Source organism: Balaenoptera physalus (assembly GCF_965194825.1).
Source record: "Balaenoptera physalus genome assembly, chromosome: X".
NCBI classification, from domain to species: Eukaryota; Metazoa; Chordata; class Mammalia; order Artiodactyla; family Balaenopteridae; genus Balaenoptera; species Balaenoptera physalus.
This window is the reverse complement of record NC_138903.1, coordinates 46450272-46475546: the sequence shown is the minus strand read 5'-3', so window position 1 is coordinate 46475546 and position 25275 is coordinate 46450272. Positions and strand designations below refer to the sequence as shown.

At 47.4% G+C, this 25275-nt stretch overlaps 1 protein-coding gene across 2 annotated transcripts; it reads right to left on the bottom strand.

Moving 5' to 3' along the window:
* Position 1: 1 nt before the first annotated feature.
* On the bottom strand, positions 2-24353 carry GPR173 (G protein-coupled receptor 173). 2 transcript variants are annotated; one of them, XR_014258693.1, is made up of 3 exons: positions 23379-24353; positions 3018-5117; positions 3-2969 (listed from the first exon to the last, which is right to left on the bottom strand). XR_014258693.1 is itself a non-coding variant. In XM_082446121.1 (2 exons), exon 2 carries the CDS (start codon positions 5018-5020, stop codon positions 3899-3901), a length of 1122 nt encoding a protein of 373 aa, XP_082302247.1. In that variant the 5' UTR covers positions 5021-5117; positions 23379-24353; the 3' UTR covers positions 2-3898. The 2 variants fall into 2 exon arrangements, 1 of the variants encoding a protein (XP_082302247.1); XM_082446121.1 differs by having other exon boundaries at positions 2-5117.
* Positions 24354-25275: the final 922 nt, after the last annotated feature.

The window sequence follows — 25275 nt, the reverse complement described above, 5'->3', positions numbered from 1 at the left end:
CGCCCCTGCCCGCTCGCACGCAATCTGCTTGCCAACACCGCACCTCATCACTTTCCCATTGGCTCCCCTCGGGCCCGCCAATCACCGGGCCACCTCCCTCAGCGACCTTAGAGACGGTGCAGGACGATTGGCCTCGGGGAGAGCTGAAGGGAAGAAGACCCTCTACCTCACCCTGCCGACGTCTTATCCAATGGGAGAAGTACCAGTGGTTCTGAAGACCCAAACGCAAAACAAAAAACAAGCGCAAGCAGTGAGCGGGATGTGCTCAGATAGACTCAAGAGCCTCGCTGTCGTTCTCCCCCTCCTCTCCCCTCCCCGTCAGCAACTACGCACTTCTTAAATCTGCCCCTGCCCCAGCCCTGGCTTTCGCCCCTGCGGCGGCGAACTCGGAGGCGGCTCCTCGGGGCTCGGGTGGCACTCAAGGAACCTGGGGTTTAGAAATCGAGGGTCTTTGGTTTGGGGCCAGGTTTTGACGTGGCGTTTCCCATTTCTGCAAAATAGCTCTAGCAATAATAATTGCACCAAAAAAAGTAACTTCTTCTGCGTCATGAAAATGATTGTGATTCAGTTCATCTGCTAGATCCTTCTAGGACTTTCTATCTCTTCATCGACTCCATACTTCTCCTTCCCATCCTTTCCTTTCCATTTCCTCAGTGTACGCTGTTTTAAATTCTATTTTAGATTTTGGGGAGCCAGCTGGATGGTCTCTCGTGAGGCACGGTGGTGGGGTTCTGGCTTAGGTGTGGGATTCGCGTCAAGGATCTGCTCCTCACTTAAACCCTGACCAAATCACTGCCTCTCTCTGAGCTTGTTTCCTCTCCTCTAAATAAGGAGTCCCTAAAAAGACATGTAGGAAACTGCCCATTGCAGGCTTGTTGTGGTAGCAGAGGATTGGAGGCAACCCAGAGACCCATCACCCAGGGGAATGAATAAGAAAAATGTGATACATGTATAAGATGGACCACTAGAATGAATTAGGTCTACATACGGCAACATGGCTGGATCTCTCAAAAACAGAATGTTGAGTGAAGAAAGAAACAGAACAAGATTTATAGTACAATACTGTTTATGTAAATTAAAACACATAACAATACCATACATTTTTCACAGATACACATATATGTAAATAAACACATGAACGGTGGATTGGAAGGACGTACGTTAAATACACGAGAGTGGGTGCCTATGTGGAAGGGGGCATGGGATCAGGGATGGGTGATGAAAGGGACAAAACAAAACAAAATAAAAAATATAAGGGCCTCATATGGACCAATGATGATATAGTGTGCCAAGAACTGAGGAGTATGGTCAACTCAATTCTGTGCATCTGAGAGAGTAAAGTAATTGAGTGCCCAGGGAACAGGCTGGCTGGGGAGACTCCCAGGCTTTTTTTTTTTTTCCCCCTGTGACATCCCTCCCTCTGAATTTAATCAAAGCTTACCAAAATCCGAGCTGTATACAGTGGACCCTTCCGAAGGGCTCCTATCCCAGACTGAGCAGTCCCTCCAGAAGCCATTATTTTGTGTGTGGGGGGGGCGGGCATTACCTAACCCCAATAGTTCCCCCCAAGTTTGATCCCCAATTCCCAGTCCCCATTCTCCATGGTGGTCCACTTTCAGGAACACCTTATCTGGCTTTTTGAGAGGAGACTGATACAGGAGTTGGGAGTTGTACCTGGGGGCACCAGGCTTTGGAAAGAGTTGGGGTACTCAAGTATCCTGTCCCCCATGTTCAGAGCCTGGGCCAAGGGAGGAAAATCTTATGAGATGGGAGTCTACCCTCTTGCTACATACATACGTACCGTTTTCAAGTTCCATCTCTCCGACCACTCTACTTCTTGCTGCAGGCACATACTCTATTTTGTCCCCTCTCAATTAGGTGCATATGTGTACATGTGTGCACATGTGCACTGTATATGTCCCCACATACAGGCATTTGCTCACATGTGTGCCCCAGGCAGGAGTGCCCCCCAACAAAGTCACGCAGACACACTGTCTCACTTGACCATACCTCCCCACGTGTAGTCACACAGACAGGACACACACACACACACACACACACACACACACACAGAAAGAGAAAACATCCAATATAGCATTGTTCATTTCAGTTTTCCATTTACAAAATCCAATGGTGAATCCACGCAGTTAGAAAAAGGAAATGGAGGAAAATCCTCCTGAATGTACCCTATCTACCCCCACCCCTGTGGTGCCCCCACCCCACCCCCTGAAAGGCACCCCCATCACTATCACTGAGAGAACAGGTACCCCCCACCCCCAGCCTCTCAGCCACTCTGGCCTGCCTTTCCAGGGCCACTCCATAGCCAGGCTCATTCATGTCTCTCCTGCCTAGAGTACCTTCTCCACCCCTCTTGGGTCAAGGCTTGCCCAGTTCTGGAGCTGTCTTGGAGTAGGGAGGGAGTGTAGGACAAGGGCTTCTGTAGGGAAGGGAAAGGGGGTGGATAAATACAGATCTCCCTCTCTCCCAGGAGATGAGAGGGGGACAGAGAACTTGGGCAAGACCAGGCAAAGAATGCCAGTTTGGCTCACCAGTCCATAAGACTTGATGGGAGCCCAGAGTGGACTCTGCCCTGGGAAGAAGGCTTGGGATCTCCCACCTGGGGAATCTGGCTGCAGTCTGCTCCACTTGGGGTGGAAGTAATGGTGGAGGGAGGAAGAGAGGAAGGGCTGTTCAGCGCAAGGAAGTTGGGGGCTGAGGGCCCAGAAGGCCAAGGGTTACCACAGAGGGGCTTGAGGCTCCTGAGGCTTGAGGGGGACAAAAAGAGGTCAGAGAGGAATGGACTCAAGTCCACAGTGCCTTGGAGTTCATACCACTATGACTTACCAAGGCCCTCAAAGAATTTTCATCTTCAGGAGAGTATCATGAACTCAGGAGACAATTCTGGGGTTGAATTCCACTCTGACCCCAGCCTTTGGGATCCAGCCATTCTGGAGAGTTTGACTTTCTCCCTACACTTCCATGGGGTGGGGGGCTGCTCCTGCCTGTATGGCACCCACATCAACCCCGGTGGGGTTGGAGTGGATTTCCATCCTCAAGAAGAAGAGTTGGGGGACGGGGATCCAGGAAGCAGCTTGAGAGAATGCAGCCAAGCTGGGGTCTCTTCAGCTCAAGGCATGTACTCACATCCTGCTCTTCACCTAACCTGGGCCCATCCCAGAAGCCCTTCTCCCTCCCCTCCTGGCTTCTCAAACAGATGCTCAAGAAACACTTGGGAGGTCTGGACATGGTGGGGACAGAGAAAAGACCGGGCTTGGGACCAGGGTTAGCCTAAAACAACATTGCACACAACGTAGCAATTAAACATTCCTTGCTCCCTGGGAACCCAGCACGCCCTTCGGTCCCTCTTGTCAGCAGATCAATTTCTCCCTAAACATCCAGGCCTTGCTAAAGGACTTGGAAGGGGAGGGTACGTGGGAGCAGAGGGGACAATAAGGGCTCTGGAAGTCTATTTTACAGGACAAATTTCCCCCTTCTGGACAATGTCAGAGGAGAGACATTAAAGCAAGAAAGCCTGTCTCCTCAGCTGTGAGTAGAAAAACCTGCATTTTCAGGTTTTTTTTTTTTCTGAATTGTCACTTCTGTGTGTGTGTGTGAGAGAGAGGTGGGGGGGGGAGAGAGAGAGAGAGATTGTAGAAGTGGAGAAGGAGGTGGCGGAGACGGGCCCCACAGAACTAGAAATGCCTCTTTCCTAGTCCCCCACCCAGTCCCCAACCCTGGGGAGGTGCTGGCAAAGGTGCCTAGATTCCAGGTGGTTCGAGGGGCTGGGGCTGGAGCTCAGAAAGAAAGGCTCCTGTATGGAGCCCCACCTCTCCCCTTCTGTTGGCCCCATCATTGGTGGCCCTGACTTTCTCCCTGCCTGTCTGCCTACCAGCCTGCTTCACATGACACAGTAGGGTTCTCTAGGAGCCGGGGCACCTCCTGTGCCCCAGCAGGGGGCGTGAGTCCTCAGGCACTTCTTGAGGTCCTTGTTGAGCAGGAAGCAGACGATCGGGTTGACGGCAGCCTGGGCGAAGCTCATCCAAACAGCGGTGGCCAGGTAACGGTGGGGCACGGCACAGGCTTTCACAAACACTCGCCAGTAGCAGGCCACAATGTAGGGTGACCAGAGGAGCAGGAAGAGCAGTGTGATCGCATAGAACATACGGCCCAGCTGCTTTTCACCCTTGACCTCGTCCATGCCCAGCAGCCGCCGGCTGGCTGCATGCCCATTCTGCCGGATACCCAGCAGGGTTGGTGGCATGGGCCCACGGCCAAAGCCAGCGATCCAGTTGGCAGCAGCCTGGCCGGTGGCCCCAGGGCCATGGAATGTCCAGTTCTGGCTGATGGCTGGCACCATCTGCACGGGCTTCATCTTGCGGTGTCGATACTCGAAGAGGAGCAGCTTGCCATAGACAGCATGTGTGGCTGCCATGAGCACAGCCAACATAAGCATGAAGCCCAGCGTGTCATTGGCCTTGAAGTAGCGATGCTCAAAGATGCACTGGTCCTCCTCACGGATGAACTTGTAGGTGCCCACGTCGAAGACAGGTGGGAAGGCCATGGCCACAGACAGGGTCCAGGCCATGCAGATGACAGCTGCGCATGTCCAGAGTGTCATGCGCTTGGCGTAGAAGCGGTGGTGGGCGATGGCCATGTAGCGTGTGACACTGATGCAGAACAGCATGAAGGCCGCATGGAAGCAAAAGAGCACGGCCATAAAGGCCACAATCTTGCAGCTGAGCGCACTGAAGGTCCATGAGGAGCCGTGGCGCACAGAAGCCAGCACAAAGGGGAAGCAGACGGCAGAGCGTATGCCATCAGCCAGGCACAGGTCCAGCAGAAAGTAGTAAGGAGCCTTGTGCAGGGCACGCTCCTTGAGCACCAGCAGGGACAAGATGGCATTGCCCGCCAGGCTCACGCACATGATCAGTCCCAGCAGCACCAGCTTCACGTAAGCCGATGCTGATGGCGGAGACAGTGCGCCGCTCACCTCCTCGGGCTCTCCAGTGGTGTTGGCCATACTGAGGGGCAGGGGCTGCTCCCAACCCTATGGGGTCAGCCAGTCCGGTACTCGATGGGCCCCGGGGGACTCCATCAGTTGTCCTGCTGGGCTGCACCTGCAAATGAGGACACAGACACAGAGAGACAGAGATATGAGGGCAGGAAAGAGACAGAGAGAAAACACACACACAGGGGCACAGAGACAGAGTGAGAAAGGACAGAACAAAGAGATAGAAAATGGACACAAATTGAGACAGAAATGGAGGGGATGAGAAAGAGAAGAGATAGGGAGAGAGACAGAACCAGAGAGACAGGAAGTGGGGGAAAGAAGGAGGGCGTAGGGAGGGAGGGAGAGAAACACAAGAAAAACAGACAGTGAGAAACAGGTGGAAAGGAAAGGTGAGGAAGAAACAGAAAGGGCAGTGTTAGTATGTCTAGGTGGCCTCCCCACTTATTCCCCGGCTGGTGTCAGGCCCTGCCCCTGGCCCACTGCTGCTTCTCCTCCCTTCTTGCTGGGTGAGGAGGTGCTTCGTCTCTCTGGATGTCCTCGGTTACCTGTTTCCCCCATTGGTGGGTCTGTCGGATGGGGATATTGGTCCGGCTCTTCTCTCCCTTTGCAAAGCCCAAAGTTTGTGTTCTTCAAACTTTTTAAACTGCCACCCATAGTAAGAAATACATTTTACATTCCCTGACGGGGGATCGAGCCTGGGCCCTCTGTATTGGGAGTGCAGAGTCTTGTCCATTGTGCCACCAGGGAAGTCCCCAATGCTCTTTGTTATATACTAGTACCAAATATATGTAAAGCCTATGACCTAGCAACTCTGCTCTTTGTTATGTATATGTACAGAAGATTTAGTGCTTATGTCAAGGAAAAGATAGGTAAAAGAATGTTCGTAGCAGCATTACTTTAAAAAGCGTCAAACTAGATATAACACAAATGTCCATCAGTTGTAAATCTGATGGATAATTTGTGTTATGGTAATACAGTGGGATACTAGGCAAAACAGTTATGGTGATAGATGTCAAAATGTCGGTCCCCTTGTGGGTCTGGGGGCCTGTTGGGGTGCTGGAAATGTTCTATATTTTGATCTGGGTGGTGGTTAAACATGTGTATGTGTGTGTGTATATAAACACACATATGTGTGTGTGCGCGTGTGTGTGTATATAAACACACATATGTGTGTGTGCGCGTGTGTGCACACATGCTTAAAATTTTTTTCTGAGCTGTGAATGTATTTATATATTTTACTGTATGCATTTCATAACATAGTAATAAAATGTGAGAATAGAAAAAAAAAATAAGAAATACATTTTACATCACAGCCTGGTACACATACAAGCATGTGTACATAGAGCTGAACCAAAAGTTTCACAAAACAGTACAGATCCTATGTATAATGTACCTAGTTTCTATTCTGTTTCACAGTTTTTTTGGTTAATGCTGGTAGCCACTCATTAAATAGGTTTCTTTATTCATAACCAAGCGTGTGCTTAGCATGCTCGTGGAACAATGGGAAGACCAGTGTGGTTGGAACAGAGTGGCAAGAGAGACAGTGGAAGGTGAATTCACAGAGGGGTCTGGGGCCAGATCGTGCAGGGCTGTGGGCCATGACAAGGACTTGGGTTTTTACTTTAAGTGAGGTGGAGAGTATATGTGAATATAAAGACGTAGGTATGCTTGTGTGTATTCATTTGTTGAAAAACTATTTATTGAGCACCTACTGCATGCCAGGCACTGGTGATACAGCTGTGAAATAAACCGACAAAGATCCCTGCCCTTGTGAAGCTGATATTCTAGACAATAAAGAAGATACATAGGTGAAGTATACTAGGTCAAATGATGATAGGTTCCTAAAAATAAAAATAAAGGAGGGAAGAGGGATAGGAAGTGCTAAGGGTGGGAGAAGTGCAGTTTTAGATGAGGTGGACAGGGAAGGCTTCATGGAGGAGGTGTCATCTGAGCAAAGACATGAAGGAGGTGAGAGAGTGAGCCATGTGGACATCTGGGGGAAGAGAAGTCCAGGCAGAGAGAACAGCCAGAGCAAAGGCCCTGAGGTGAGACTGCATGTGGTGCATTTGAGGAAGAGCAAGGAAGAGGGTAGAACAGAGTGAGTGAGGGGAAGTGGTAAGAGGTGAGGTCAGAAAGGTGGTTAGGCCAGATCACATAGGCCATGGTGAGGACTGTGACTTTTACTCTGAGTGAGATGGGAGCTGGGGACGGTTTTGAACAGAGGCGAGATGTGATATGACTCAGGATTGAATGGGATCCTGCTTGCTGCGGTGAGGAGCACAGATCATGTGAGGACAAAGGTGGAAGTAGGGAGACTCCTTAGGAGGCTCTTGCAGTAATCCAGGTGAGGAATAACAGCACCCCCGTGCCTCTTGCCCTGCTTTGCTTCTCTTCCTAGAATTTCTCTCTTCTAATGTACTATATAATTTACTTTTTAAATAGTTGTTTTAATTAATTAATTAATATTGATATATAGTTCATGTACGGTATTATATAAGTTACAGATGGACAACACAGTGATTCACAATTTTAAAGGTTATACTCCATTTATAGTTATTATAAAATATTTACTTTAAAATTTTGGTTTATTGCCTGCCTCTCCCTATTAGAAGGAAAGCTCCACAAGGGTAGGGATTATCAACTCACACACTCTCCTCTAGAAGAGCAGTGCACAGCCCATGGTAGGCCCTCAGTCAAAAGCTGTCAAATCAATTGGTTGAGGGACTAGAGGGGCTGGTGGCTCAGGGAGGGCTGCCTGGAGGCGTCCAGGTAGGATTTGCTGAGAGAGCTGTCTGGGCAGTGAGTGAATGGGACAGCACAGGCAAAACTTGGGGGGAAGCAGGAGAGCTCCTAGTGTGTGCGGGCTGGGTGTGGGGTGTGACAAGGTAGCAGGGCAGTTCCCTGAGGAGAGGCAGCAAGGCAGAAGCTGGAGAAGCTCAGAACTCCTGCTGGGACTGGGATGGGCTTGAAGTTGGGGGAGGTGGGGCTTGAGTGGGTGTCTTTCTACCTCCTCCCTCCCAGGAAAACGGCTCCCCTCTGCACTGTTTCCCAGCTCAATCCAACCTGGCCTGCCACAGCCATCTGGGGGCCAGACTTTGATGGCACCCCAAAGTCTCAGAGCTGGTGCCAGTGGGCCAAGGGAAGGTACTAGGGCAGGGGCTTGAGAGAAGCAGAGTTGGTGGGCCCCTTCAGCCCTTCAAGGACTCATAGCTCCCACACAACTGTGGACCAGCCGATAGCTGGGTGAGTGTAAATATGCACACACACACACACACATACACACACACACACACACATACACACACACACTCCTTAGCCTTGAGGAGAGGCAGGGAGGAAGTGATAGAGACAGAGAGTGAATGTAAGACAGCATCAGAGAGACACACGAGTGACAAAGAAGGAGAGAGGAGCAGAGAGAGAGAGAGAAAGAGAGACAGACAGATGGAGACATAGGAGGGAGGGAGGGAAGGGGTGGGAGAAATACACAGAGAAAGGAGAGAGCCTTATACAGAGAAGAGGAGATAGAAATAGAGACAGAAAGAGGAAGAAAAGATAAAGTGAGAAAAAAGACACACACATACACACACACACACACACACACACACACACACACAGAGAAAGTGCAAGAGATAGACAAGGGAGAGAAATAGAGACAGAAAGAGAGAAAAAATAGAGACAGAAAAAATAAAGACAGAGGGACAGAGGGAAGGAGGGAGGGAGACAGAGACAGAGAGATAGAAGAAGAGGGATAATGCCAGGAAATAAAGAGAGAAAGATATAGAGAAATAGACAGGGACGGGGAGTGAGAGACAGATAAAGAGGGGACAGAGACAGAGGCAGAGACAGAGACAGAGAGAGGCAGAAATAAAGATGGAGACAGAGAGAGGGAGACACAGAGAGACACACTAAGACCGAGAAGGTGGATAATGTGTAGCCCAGAGTCTCAGTGAAAACAAAAACAAACACTAAAACAAAACAAAAAACCATAAAACAATAGAAGCAAACAAACAAAACTCTGGTGTTGCCTGGAAAGCTGGGGTGATTATATAAAAAGTGAGGAGAGTGTTCTTCTAAGCATAGACTGGCAGCCACAGCCCAGGACCATCCGAGACTAAGGGTGTGTGTGCATAACACGTACACATCTGCTCGTGCTCAGATGCCCTTAGAGATACACAGACACCTACACACACACTCACAAACACATAGGCTACTCCTATAGAGACCCATGGACAGCAACCAGCTCACACACAGGGGCACTGGTGTGCACACACGGCACTCACACACACACACACACACACACACACACACACACACACACACGGTATATCGTGTATGCCGCCTCATTCACACAGGCACAGTGTACCCTGCTTAAACACCAGTGCTTTGTCCTCAACAAAGGCATTACTGCCCCCTAGGGGACATTTTGGAAATTTATAGGAGCATTTTTGGTTGCCACAGTGCTGGGTGTGTCCTTCCAACATTTGGGGTTCTGGGCGAGGATGCTGGCCATCCAGTGACCTGCAGGGCAGTCTTACACAGCCAACATATGTCCCTCATCCCATAGGATTTTGGACTTGGAATGAACTGAACCTAGACTCTAACTCTATTTCACAGTTAAACACAGTTGTTCCTTTGATTTAATATACCCTGAATTATCCAGGAATGTGGCTGTCATGTAAGTCTAGAGACTGTACTTTGTTTTGTGGAGCACTTTCCTTGAGTTGTTCAGTATTTCGGAAACTCTCACCCCTAGGCCTTTGCCTGTCATTTGCCTGCACTTCGTACAAGGGGCAGCTTCTGATTTTTCCCTTCTCCTAAATCCACATTTACTCATTATAAGATGTTACAAGCTTCTAATTCACTGAATCTCCTGGGGAGTGTCATGCCCAAGCATTTCCATATTGAAATGCAAATTATTTTCTTATAAGTCACTTTTATTTCTTATTTATTTATATTAGAGTTAATATAATGTGGCTATTGTATAAAATACTATATGAATTTTCTTTTGAAATTATATATGCAGAGAGATTGTATTATTTAAGAACTTCATGTCCAGATAGTAAGGGGTGTTACAAAATATGTTACATAAAAGAGGGTGTTGGGTATGAGAGGGCTGAGAATTGCTCATATGCACAGACACACACACACGTGCAGTGGCCCACAATCCCACAATTATAACTCCCCTAACATACACACAAACTTTCAAATCGTGACAGATACACACACACAAACCTACTCATTGTCACTCACACGTAGACTCATATATACCCTTTGTCCCAGTGTACCTGATTATTCAAATCCTCTCACGTATTTAAACTCTTGCAACACAGCTGCAAGAAAACAGTGGCATACCTATATCATCACATATACAAATATGGTTACACACGTTAACAGTCACTTACATATGCCAGCATGCTCACATGCACTTGAACCCTGCCACACATATGTATACACAGACTGCCCCTCAGATACCCACAGAAAAAACAGACAAGTAAAAAACTGCTCACATATACACACATGTACATACGCTAACACACTCTAACATACAGAGACCAACTGATCCAAAACCTCTCACATAGATTATGCACACTCACCAACACAGATGTGTACACCCTAGCACAGGTATACACAGATGCCCATTCATGTACACGCTCACTCATGCAGAGAAGTAGACCAGCTCCAACACAGACACAGACACACACACCCCTTAGCAATATGCAAGCACAAGCAAACACAAAGAAAAAAGCCAGATATAGTGTATACAGATACACTCTCACACACAGACGTCTATACACACACAAACTTGCTCACAAGCCAGATACTTACTTGACATATACAGCCTGCAACAGGTATACACCCAGAGACAAACCCGTGCAAGTGCACAGAGCAGCCAACTCCAGAACACACAGGTGGAAACATTAGCAGAGCTGTCTGGGGCTGGAGCAAGAGAGGGCTCGAGGGGACCATGTGAGAAGGGAGGTTGTAAATGTCTGGAATGCTTCCTGTCGAAACATCCCAGATAGTCAGATTATTACTTTGGTTGCCACTGGTTGTTCATCATCAGTGAGGTTTTTTGGCTTTGCCCATACATGTACAATGTTTGTTTTTCTTTTAATTTGATCTCATTCTTATTTTTCCACAATTTTTTCTACGAAAATAGAAGGGCTGTATGATTGTAGCTGTTATTACTATTATATAGAATTAGGTGTTCCTAAAGAGAATATAACAATTTTGTTAATTTCCTTGATTGTTGCTTCTTTATTAAAAAAATGTTTTCTTCTAGAACATTTCAAACAAAAATGTAGAAAGAATCCTGTAATGAACCTCAGGGCATCCATCACCCAGACTCATTAACAATCAACTCATAGGGTCTTGTTTCACCTATAACCTCACCCACTTTCCCCACTTCCAGAGTATTCTGAAGCATATCTATTATGCCATTTCATCCATAAGAATTTCAGTAAGTATTTCTAAAAGATAAGAACTCTCGGGCTTCCCTGGTGGCGCAGTGGTTAAGAATCCACCTGCCAATGCAGGGGACACGGGTTCGATCCCTGGTCCGGGAAGATCCCACATGCCACAGAGCAGCTAAGCCCGTGCGCCACAACTACTGAGCCCGCACACCACAACTACTAAAGCCCGCGTGCCTAGAGCCCGTGCTCTGCAACAAGAGAAGCCACGACAATAAGCTCACGCACTGCAACAAAGAGTAGCCCCCGCGCACCGCAACGAAGAGTAGCCCCCGCTCACCACAACTAGAGAAAGCCCACGTGCAGTAACGCAGACCCAACGCAGCCAAAAATAAATAAATCAAATAAATAATTTTTTTTAATTAAAAAAAAGATAAGAACTCTTTTTAAAACATTACATTTTTATTATTTCTTTGCTTATTTATTGATTTACTTGCTACTGGCTTTTAATATTTAAAATTTGGCAAATCTGATTCTTGGTGGGATTTCATAATTAATTTCATAATTAATTATTATCTTTTGTTTTTAGGTAAAAATATTTGTCAGTAAATGAGTGCAGCCTGACTATAGTTGAATTGAATTGATTCATTAAAGGGAACTCTAGGCCTTTCTGGGTTTGTCTCAGAGTGCTGCTTAAAAATGCAGAAGACCTAAAACTTGATTTTTGGAAAAAATCAGTTTTCAGAAGTCACAAAGGGTCACACAAAGGGTCAGTCTGCTGACCCCTTCAATACTTTATATTCACGTAGATTTAATTTTTAAGATATTTCTTTCCCCATCAAATTGGACTTTTTGATTAAAGCTGGAAAATCAAGAGACTCATAAGACAAACACAGTAGTCTCCCCTCCAAAATAATCCAGGATGTTCCTAATTTAAGCAATTTAATGAGGATTGTCTCAAATTTGAGTTCAGCTGCCCAGTTAGCCCTCTTTTCCTCAGCCTAAATGTCCAATCTGTGTGGAAAACTTATCAACAGAAACCTTCACAGTAGGCTATGTTGGTCAACTGACCACAAAACACTCTATCACACAGAGAAAGATTTGGAGTTTTTGAAGCATCTGGAAGAGCAAATTAAGAAACTGGGCTCTTTTTTGAGATGAGTTAGAACATTCTTAGATGGAGTTCAACCAGCTAGTAACAGGGTTATACAATTAACAAGTAAAGCTAAGATGCCCACCCAGTAGAATCTCATATGTTAGCAGTCTGCCGGGAAATTATCCACACTATATTTGAGACCAACAAGGTAGAAGAAATAGGACAGGGGCCACTTTCAATTATTTCTGTTAGGAGATACGCTGGTGACAGGTCAAAGGACATCGAGATAACACTAACCCAGAAGATTGCTGAATCAAAGGGGTTTTCATTTTATATTGATGTATCTCAGGATGTTGATTAACTGTGCTTGGTTTATAGTACTAGTCAGAAAGCCTGAAGAGAAATGCCAGAAGCACCAAAATAAACTAAGGTTGAAATATTCGAAGTGATACATAAATATTTTGAAATATTGTGGAAACTCTGCATAAATCTGTGGACTGGCGCTGCTGTTGTGATGGCAGGAAGTTTACAGCTGGAATTTGTTCTGAAAATGCTGAGAGTCATCCACTGAGGAGCCTTAACCTATAAAAGTTTGCCTGAAGGTCTAACTTCCAGAGTAAATGATGCCAGGTGAATTTAATTAGATCCAAGGCACTACCCACCCACTTGTCAGCTTTCTGTGAAGCACTGGAATCAGTACACCCTTATCTATTGTTTTAAGCCTAAGTGTGTAAAGATTTTATAATGGATTTATGAGCTAAAAGAAAAATTTCAGCATTCCTCTGTGAATGATTCTCACTTCGCAGATTTGATGCTTACTGGCTTCAACACACGGCTCTTTGAGCACATGAATAAAATTACATCAAAAATTTTCGACACTCAAAGATACATGAAAGTATACCAACAAGGTTTATGGATTTGAAGCCAAACTTCAACTTAGAAGAAATCAGGTCAAGTATGGTTCCTTGGGTGATGTTTAGTTAGCACTATAAGTTAAACACTAAAGAAGACTTACTAGGATGAATAGAACAAGGTCTACTTAGGGGAAAACTTCATCATTATTTTTAAATACTCAAAATGAAAATTTTCAGTTGGATTCAAAATTCATGAGCATTTGTTACAAGAAATTTCAACATCACATTTGACTGAAAGAAAAGAAAGAGGTGTTAGATTTAAAGAAGGATCTCACCTTTGAAGTACAAAATTCAAAGACTAAGAATTATAGATTATTGATGAGAAAAGAGTTTTAATCAATTAAAAAATACCCTTTGACCATTTGCTGCCACTTAGGCAAAGGGTTTCCTGTTGATGGTGACTACCAAGAGACAGAAGAGATTATGTAGCTATTCTGAGCATAAAACCTGGGTCTCTGCCTGGGCAGAGCAAGAACAAGTGAGTTATAAAAGGGAGGTGAAAAAGGGAGGCATGAACAAGCAGTTGTTCCATTTGTTAAGAAAGGTTGGTATGATGTGAAAGCACCAGCCATATTCAACACAAGAAACTGCACCTGATGCTTCAGAGAAACCAAAATGATACCTGATGACCCCAAAGCTCATGCTTTTGAGGTGAGTTTTGCTGACCTACACAACCATGCTGCTACATTTCATACATTCAAGCTAATTATGAGGACATTAGGGCAAACCATGCCTAAACAACCTCCATGGAATGGGTATTACCTTCAACAACATGCCTTCCAAGATCAAGAAGAGGCAGGCCACAATGGAAGTTTATATCCGTGTCAAAAGTACCAACGGTTATTTGCTTCATTTGTTTTGTTTGGGTTTTTACCAAGAAACACAACAACTTGGCATAAGGGATCTATGCTCAGCACCAAGTGATTTACCAAATCATGATGAAAATGACCATAAAATAAATCAAGACAGTCATGACCAAAGATGCAGAACAAGTGGGCACGAATGTTGACCACTACAGATTTGCACCAGTGAATTAAAAAGTTATGTTTACAGAAGTGAGCTCAAGTGTACTATGAAAAAATTTGGAAAAGATTTCATTTGAAAGTTGCATACAAATTCAATATTAAATAATTCTCCTAAAACTTGGCATTTTAATTTTTCTTACCACAATTTTTATAATATAAAGAAAATGTAAGGAATTTCTTTTCACCAAACCCCAGTACCCCTAAATCCTCTTAAGTTTACTACAGTGTGCCATACAAATATTTCACCTTCTCTGTGTGCCTGACACATTCACAGCTAGTCGTATTGCGTGGACACTTGCACACATGAACAGATACACAGCACACAGGCATAGGTGTACATGGAGATTCAAATTTACACACACATCCAGACTTACCCCAGCTGATAGGTGCAGTCAGATGCTCACACACACACCTCTTCTACACAGAAAGAGGCATGTGTGTAGGTGCCCACTTACCAGCAAATCATGCAAAGATTTATATAACACACACACATATATAACCACCCTTCTATAGAAATACAGGCCTAGGCACCGATACATTTGCCATTCACATGGGCACGTGCACACACATACACTTACAGACCAAATCGTACGGACCTATATGCTTTCAGACACAGTCATGTATGCACAGATATAAGAACTTGACATTCAGTCGCAGGGCAAGTGCTGCTCACATCCTACAGATCCAGGCCCTTCCCCACCCCAGGCTCTTACACTAAGAGATTAAAACCTACCATCTTATACGAACCCTGCCCTGGCACACATACATATACACACAGTACAGACTTGCTCGCCCATACAGACACATGGCTCAGGCTCACTGCTACACACAGAGGCAGGCAGGCAGGTGAAGCAATGCAGACTCACACATACACACCCACATAGCCACTGCTGCTTATAAACACAGACAGACACACTCATTCACACCTACACATACATTCACATGACACAGATACACACATCCTAGTACATGGCCATATAGGCATAAATCCTCTACACACACACACATCCACCTACATCATCACATATAAACCTGAATACCAACCTTCTTACATTTACAGACACTCACAACATGCACACATTTACATCCTGACCACTATAAACCCGTTTACATATTCAGATAAAAACGCACTGTGCACTACCACAGATACAGGTATATGCACTCATACACTCAGATGTGTGTATGCTGGGAAGCATACACACAGGGCCAAACCTCTTCCATCAACCTCCTAGACCCACACTTCCATTCTCATACACCCATGGTTTTATATACACACTGGGACACATATAAGTACAAACCCACTTTTATGTATAAACACACCCTCACATACACCCACGATCTGCTCATTCTCTCACACATACATGTGGATACTGATAATGTGGCAAATATACACATAGAAACTACCCCGTTCACACTTGCAGATAGACACATACTGTCACCTACACATAGGCGCATGTGACAATTATAGTACTGGGTAACACCTTATATGGCACAGAGGACTCATTATGTGCCAGGCACAGTCCAAAGCACTTTTTGAATATTAACTCATCCAATTCTCACTCTATGAGATAGGTAGTATTATTACCCCTACTTTATAAATGAGAAACTAGGGCTTAGTTGAGGTTAGGTGACTTGTCCAAAGCCACACAGCTAATAAAGGCAGAATTAGGATGTAAACCCAGAGCCTGGCTCAAGACCTTACAGATCCAACTTACTCACATGTAGAAACACACTCACCTCATACACATATACAGATACACACTACTTTAGCACAAGCACATGCACACACAAGCCATGTACTGACAGGCTCAGGTACAGTTACACACATACACATACACAAACATGGACATGCTCACATTTACAGACACTCCAGCAGAGGTATATCTTGCCCTAGGAAAGATATACACATTCATACAACGCCCACAATCATGCACCCCACCAAAACACACCCACACTACTAAACACACAAAACACCCACATATACCACCTACACACCATCTAAATATATCCACACCCACATACAGATGCACCCACTTTCTCAGATACTCTCCCCACCCAGATATACCCAAACGCTCTCACACACACTACCCACATATATTCACATGCACACACATCACCCAGATATACCCTATCTCCCTCCCATACACCATCCTGAAAGAACCGCACACATCCTACTTAGATATACCCACTCCCACACGCCCCAGCCCACACATTCTCTTTCTCACACACACTATTCAGATGCACCCACTCTCACACACACACCCAATACTGATACATACTCTCTCACACACATCCCATCTAGACACACCCATCCTCATACACACATACCTCAAATACACCTACACTCACAGGCACTCCACCCAGATACAGCCACACTTTAAGCAAACTTCCAACTCAGTACACCCACACTCTCACATACAACATTCAGATACACCCAAACTGACACACACTCCCAACCCAGAGCCCTCATACCCAACCCAGGCAAACCTACAGTCTCTTTCACATGTGGTATCAAGATACACCTACAATGACACACACACCATTCAAACACACTACACTTACACCCCACCCAGATACTCACACTCACCCAATTCAAATACATCCACATGCACAGATACCCACCTACACATAATCCAGAGACACCCACTCACAAACAAATCCTATCCATACATGCCCACACTTCTCATGTTCTTTCTTTGTCTCTCTGTCTCTGCCTCTCTCACACATACACACACAAACAGAGCCCACTCACACAGCCCCAGCCAGATACATCCACACTCTCATACATACACACAACATCCAGATTCATCCCATGTGGACCACTGAGATACATTCACACCCATATGCATCATCTAGATACACTCCACTACCATCTAGATACACTTGCAAATTCACACACACACATCCCATCTAGATAATCCAACTTTCATACATGCCATCCAGGTGCACTTCCCCAGACACTCCACTGCCCAAATACATCCAATGTTCTCATCCTCTCCACACCACCCAGATGCCCCCACATTCCAAACTCACACTTCCCACCCAGTAATGTCCCCCAAACTCTCTTTCACACACCTCATCCAGTTATACACACACTCACACACATACCCAAGTACACATATACCCAGTTATGCAACCGAAGCTCTAACAACACACCATCCAGATATACCTTAATACATACTCCACCACCCAAATACACCTGTGCTCTCACCCAGCCACCATCCAGATGCACTCACATTCAAACAAACTCCACCCAAAATACACCCACACACTGTCTCACAAACAGCCCAGATGTACCACACTCTCTCACACATCATCCAGATACACCCAGCCACATACCAAAACACTCACATTCACTCCCTGACCCAATCAAACCCAAACACTTCTACCCCATCCAGATACACCTACACACTTCTCCCACTGGATACATTCATGCTCTCACACTCCCACCACACTCAGAAACACCTATGCACTCTCTTATACATACACACAATCCAGCTCCCCCCCTCTCTTAATCACCATCATCCAGAATACCCACACTCCACGCACACCATGCAGGTATACCCATGCTCTCTCACACACCACACACACCTCACTCACATATAGCCCCCACAGCATCCACAGATACTCCCAATTATATACACACTCACATACACCCCACCCTCACCCAGATGTGCCCAAATTCTCTCTCACACACACACACACACAGACACACACACCATCTAGATAAACTCCATCACACACTTATATTGCCTAGATACACTTGTGCTCTCACCCACCTACACACCATCCAGATATACCCACACTTGAATGCCCCCACCCCAATAGACCATACGCCTTCATACGCTCACTCTACCCAGAAACACCCACACTCCCTCTTACACACGTAACATAGATAGGTCCACACTGTAAAACATACATCATCTAGATAACCCCCCACTCTCTCTTGCGCCATCCAGATACACCCATACCTACATACCCCTCAAATATATATATTCTCACACATATTCCCACACAGCCACACCCAAAGTGTTACTTATACCATCCTCCACCGAAATAGGCCAATGGTCTCATAGTGCCTCACAAATGCACCATTCACACACACCCACATCCACACTCATCCCTCTCAAATACACCCAAATGTCTCACACTCAAACCTTACCCAGAAACACCCAGGCTCTCTCTTACATACACGCAACCCAGATCCCTTCTCTCTCTCTCTCTCTCCCTCTGTCTCTCTCTCTCTCATCAAATATAGCACCCACTCCACACACACACCCCACTTCACCTGGATATACCTTCACTTTTCACTTATACATACACATTTAGATCCAGATTTCTCCCTGGATAGCACAACTTGGGTGCTGTGTGTGAAAACCATTTACCAACCCTTGATACCATACAATGCCATTTTGTCCTGGGTCTTTGATGGTGGGGGGAGGATGGGAAAGGAGGTCTTTGTGTTTCAAGAAATCCTTTTCTAAAGAGGTCACAGGCCCCCTTCCCTAGTAGGATATCAGTCATTTTTGGTTCTTACTTCTTGAGTGTGAATGATGACAGGAATTCTCCTGAGACCCTCACAGAAGCCCAGCACATGGTCAAGGCCAGAGAAATCCCAGAAGGGGGTCATGGATTGCTCAAGTGTTTTGGCTTCCATCATCTAGGATGTCTACACAATTAGAGCCAGACATGGTCTAGCAGGGTACCTGACTTTCAGATAGGCACATAAATACACGCTGGGGTAAACATAGCATCACGCAGACTCATAAGTACCCTCCCTTATCACCCTCTCAATGATAAGGCCTATCTGCACAAGCCCAAGGCCAAATCTTTCTCCCTCTCTCACATACATACCATGAGACAGGCACATGCACAAATACCTACACTCATCCCTACAATAGGCACACCCACAGCAGTGCACACTCACACTGCACTTGGTCCCACATATGCACATCCATTTATTCTCAAACACAGACATATATGCATAGCATGTACTCACATGACATAATGCCCACGAAGGACATACTTTCACTCACAAACACAGGTGTACACACAGGCATACTTACATATGTCCACAGACAGGCAGACTCTGTATCACACCCAGTGAGACAATGAACAAACATGACACACAGAGGTGAGCTCCCAAATGTATACACATACAGCCCCAGACACGACCACATAAGCATATTCACACATACTCACACCAGGATGTACTCACACACACAAACACCCAGATGTGCACATGCTTGTCGATTAGATGGTGTACTCATACATGGACATTCTAACACACATAGACTTATACACACAACTGGGCATGTACACCTATAAGCGCATTCACATGAACTTAGGCTTGTACATCATTCATTCCTGCAGGCACAGAATCAGACATGGAGACACAAATGTACTTACAAAACACACTCACACAATTACACACACCATTTATGTTGACACATGTTCATACACCCATATGAGAAAATATGCAAACAAAAGAAGACTCATGCACACATGGAAGAATAGTCACATATTCTCACACACTTGTACATCTGCACAAGAAGAATTGCTAACACTCATCACAGACAAACACATGCAAAGACAACCTCACACACAGACACGCACACACTCAAATGCATTTATAGGCCAAGAGTGGTGTGTACGTACATTCACTTACACTGTTCTACAACATATGCTCCAGAACAAACAATGGTAGATAAACACAAATACACATATGCAAATAATTAGAACTATACAAATTGGTGCAGTTCAGACACCACCTATGCATTCAGACAGACACACACCCTGGCATATTTACACACACATACACTTAGATGTGTGTGAATACACAGGCAAATGTACAGACATGTCCACTCAAGTGCACACACAGCTAGATGTTCACACATACTAGCATATACACACACATTCACTCAGTCACTCACAGGCATTTCCACACACACATTCACACTCACTCAGAAATTCAAACAAAATACATAATGAGACAGGTGCATCCAAGTATTATGAGTTGTAGTTACTCATGCTCACCACACTCAGAGATGCACTCACACACAACAGCGTACCCACAAACACAACTAGACATATACATGAATGCAGCCATTTACCTATGCACACAGCCTTTTGTGCATATATTTAAAGGTGTACACCCCCCCAGCCATACCCATATATATAATCAAATGTGCACACATAGGCAAACCCACAAGGCATACTTTCATGCACAAAACATGTGCATTCACACACTCTCCCCTACCCACACAATTAGTTCTCCTTATACTAGTGTGACCATCTACACTAACATTTCCCTAATCAGATGCAGACCCATGGGTCTGTCTACAGACAATATGTATTCAAACATGCACACAAAGACGTAGACATAATTCAAAATGCTGGAGAATCCACAAAGACATTCACACACAGGCCTACTCATACATATACATGACAGGCACACCCACGCAGAAGCATGTGTACCCACACTTACCCTCCCATACATGCATGGACACACACACATACACATGCCCTTACACTTACAAGCACACCATTTAGATGCACTTGTATTCATATGCCCACAGGGGCATACACAAATATACACAATCAGATATATCTGGGCAATCACCTAATAGGACATGTACACCCAGGCATTCTGAAACCCTCACACTCATACACATACAATCAGACATGTACACTCAAAGACAAATGTATACCACATACATATATTTAGCGAGACATTCAACAGGCCTATTGGCTCAGAGAAACACACCCTCACTCAGGCTCAGGATCCAACATGCCCATTTGCTCACCCAGACAGACATGCAAAGTCATACCCACTCCCTTGTACACACACCATCCTACCCAGACACCCACACACTTTCACACCGTCATGTGACCTGCTAACACACACAGACTCATACACATTCATAGTGCCCATGAACAGACAGACACACACAGCCATATGTTTTCAGTTGCATATATACACCCACGCTCAGGCCTAGATGCCTCTGGACCACAGGTGGGGTTCTCTCCCTTCTGCACCAAATGCTTCTTCAGAGAAGTCTACTCTATAAGCCTACTCTATATATTCCACCCCTCCCTGCTCCCACAGAGGAGGTCTGCTGGGCCTCAGTGTTTCCCCTCTTCCTAATGCTCCCCTGGCCTTGAGGACTCTCCTCCAGCCACTGACCCCTCACTCAGTGTTCCACCACATCTCCACACCCAGAAACCAGCCAGCAGACCCAACTGTCCCTCCAGCCCAGGCTCTATGTTAGCAACTCCCTGGGACCCGTCCCCCACAGCTCTGGCTGCTGCATGGGCCACACCCGAAGCCCTGTGATCTCAGAAGCTTCAGCCCTGTCCCCACGCCCTGCCAACCACTGACCACAGGCCAAACTCTTGCCAAGTCTCCCCTCAACAGGGAGATGCATACATCACCAGAGTCAGCAATGCTGCAGGCTGCAAGCCAGGCCTCTGCTAGCTCACGGGGGCTAGAGCCTCTGTGTGTGTGTGTGCACAGACAGGGGCAAGTGCAGGAAAGGAGCCTGGAAGAGGGTGGGGGCAGGAGGCTCTGCTCACAGCCACCACTTATTCCTCCTTACAAACGAGGAGTAACAACACAGAGTTGCTCCTGCCTCCTCCTCCCCTCCCCTCCCCCATTTACCTACCTGCTGCCCTCCCCAGATCTCAGCCAAGACCCTGGAGAAGAGGGGCCAGTCCTTCCCCCAAATAACTAATGACAATATTAATCATGAACAATCAGCAACAATATTGACCATGAGCTTTGCTGACATTGCTTCAGGGCCACTTCTATACACATCCTTTACTTACATGCACCAACTCATTTAGTCACTACACACAGCCATGAAGGAAGGGTTACCAGTCTCTTTGACAGATGAGAAAACCAAGGTTCAATAAGTAGCACACTTTCACTAAAGTTGCAGAGCCAGTAGTTGAGGGAGGTGTCCCTGGAGAATCCATGTTCTCCATGTACCAGGCTTTCCTGCTGCTTCAGATAGAGGGACCACAAGGCCATAATATCTGGGGAATCCCATACACAACATGGGAGTCCGAAACAGAGATTGAGAGCCTTGGATGAAGGCTGGGGCCCACACTGTGGGGACAACCATGTGCGTCTGGCCCCTGCAGGGTGTTGTGTGGCATGGTCCTTGCCTCCACCAAGGCATCAGGCAGTCTAGGGCCTGGAAGTGCTCCCCACCCCCACCTCACCTTCCTTTTAGCCCTACAGTGGCTTCCTCCCCCTAGCTGGAAATCACAGCGGTATCTTCCCTGGTGAGTGAGCAAAAGTCTGTGCTACTTGTGGGGAGAGACAGGGGAAGGAAGGAAGGAAAGAAGGAAAGAAGGAAGGAAGGAAACAAGGAAACAAGGAGTGGGGGGTGGTCTGGGCTGGGAGCAGCTTCTCTGTCACATCTACTCACCTGCCAGCTCACACACTCAGGCAGACACACACACACCCTGCATGCTGGCCAAGGAAGCTGGCGGAGAGTGGAGGAGGAGGGAGAGGGAGAGGAGGCAGCTGCAGGAGGCTGAGCCTGCCCAGGGTGCAGGCATCGTGAGGGGAGCACAGCCGGGCTCCAGGCATGCCTTCCACAGATAGCACACAAGGAAATATTAACACAGCCTCGTGCTCAAATGCGACCATTATGATAAAAACAGACCTTGTATGGGGAAACAGGTGGTGGTTCCCTTCCTCACGGGACATTTGGGATTGAGGAAGATGGGGATGGCTAGAGGACTCTCCAGGCTTGAGTGCCCAAGTAGCCCTTGTGATGGAGCAGAAAGAGAGAGAGACTAACAGAATCAGAGAGAGACAGAGAGCATGGCAGTGATGGAGACTCTGGAATATGTGTGGGGAGACAGAAGTCCCAGCCCCCCATCCTCGGTGGAGCGATGCTGACTACTTACCTAGGCTCTCTCAGCAGGGCTGTCTTGGAATCGAGGGAGGGGGCTCAAGCTGTCTCACTCAGGATAAATCACAGCCCAGGCCACATTGTGGGACCCTTCGTGATCTGGCAGCCAGTGACACTCCTGCTTCTGTTGCCGTGGATACAGCCGGGCTGGTCTAAATCGCAGACATCAGGGGAAGCAGGCACTGGAGGAGTGCACTGGGCAGGGCTGGGGGTGTTGGGGAACACCAGGTGGGCAGCACACAGCCTTGGGGTGCCCAGCTAGCTGGCAGGTGGGGGTAAAGGCAGGTGCTTCCCCAACTACACACTCCCACCCCCATCTTCACGCCACCGCCAAGCTGAGAGGGGGGCCAGCACTGACCCCTGATACCCGTCTGCCCACCTGGCTGCCGGTCCCCCCTTCCCCCTCCCTGTCTGCCCGCTGGCCGCCGCCTTTTGTCCTCAGAAGACACGGTCCCCGCGGGGCCTCTGCCAAGCCTCCAGCAGATGCTCAGGGTCTGGGGCTCCTCCCTGGGAGCACTGGGGCCATGGCCTGGGAGAGCCCCAGGTTGTGGGAGCTCTCATCCAGGCTCACCCCGCTCCCCAGGCCTGTCGGGGATGGGGAAGAGGTGCAGGTCCACAGCCAGAGGCAGCAGCAGAGGTGGAGTTGGGGAGGGGATGGACGCCAGAAAGAGGGGGTGGGGTGGAGAGAGAGGCTGGCCCGATAGCTGTGTCCCGGGTTTTAGATCCGGGTTGAGGAGGGTGGCTCAGAGCATCCGAGGGGGGGGTCCTGATGCAAAACGGGGGCACCGTGGGCCTGCCGGAGGGACCCTCCAGGCCTGGGAAGCACCCCAGCTTACACAAATTTAGGTCCCAAGATGCTGGGGACACCCAGCCTGGATAAGGCATCGGCGGGGAGCCCAGGGCACTAAGCTGGACCCCATCCGGGCTGTCCGTCCCCCCTCTCCTCGATTTGCACGGTCCCTGCCTCAGGGGCGGGCGGAGGAGGGAGGGAGGCAGGGAGGGAGAGGGAGGGAAGGAGGGAGGCTGAGCAGGCAGGGAGACTCCCAGCCGCCAGCCTGGTCCTCCCTGGGGCGGGGCGGGGCGGGGCGGGGCGGGGAGGGGGGGCTGGTGAGGCCGGGGAGCAGCCGGCTGGCTGGCTGGCCGACTGGGTGGGGATGCTGGCGTGGCGGCTGTGCTGCCAGGACAATAGCTGCCTGGGGAATTCAGACTCCGGCCTTTCTGAGATGCTGGAGAGAGGCATGCGTGGAGGTGGGGAGAGGTGCGAGGGCTACAAGTGCAGAGGAGGCAGGGGTGGGGGGATCTGCGGTTGGGGTCAGAGCAGAAAGGTCCTGTGGAAGTTTCTCAAAAGCTTTCGCTTGGGAGGGATCCTTAAAGCTCTGAGAGGTAGGATAGACAACCTTATTTAGAATGGGTTCTATGGGCATTTTCCCAGCAAGGCCTGTGGGTGAGCGGGGGTGGGGGCGGGGGCGGGGGCGTGGCAGGGAGCACTGCCCATCTCTGAACAGCCCTTCTCAGGACGTCATCTCCCGTGCCACCCCTACTTTCTCTGGGCCAGTAGACAGATACGCACCCATACTTGTGGCCACGTTCCAGGACAGCAGAATGGGCCAGGGGAGGAGGAAGCCTTGTAGGCAGAGGTTCGAAGGCAAGGAAGAAATACTTCTGTCCTGAATAGATTAAATTGGGACCAAATGATGCCATAGTAGTTCCCCTAATTTATAGCATTTAAGAATTCCAGTTCTCTTGATATAAGCAATTTTCTTCTATTTTCTTTCTTCCCTCATTCATTAGTTCACTCATTTATTAAGCATGGCCGTATGCTAGGTCCAGTGGTGGGCACTGGCAATGTAGGTGAATCAGACTTGCTCTCTGCCCTTAGGAAACCCTTGCTC

Coding starts and splice junctions, on each gene's coding strand:
- GPR173 (XM_082446121.1), bottom strand. CDS start 5,020: ATGGCCAACACCACTGGAGAGCCCGAGGAGGTGAGCGGCGCACTGTCT.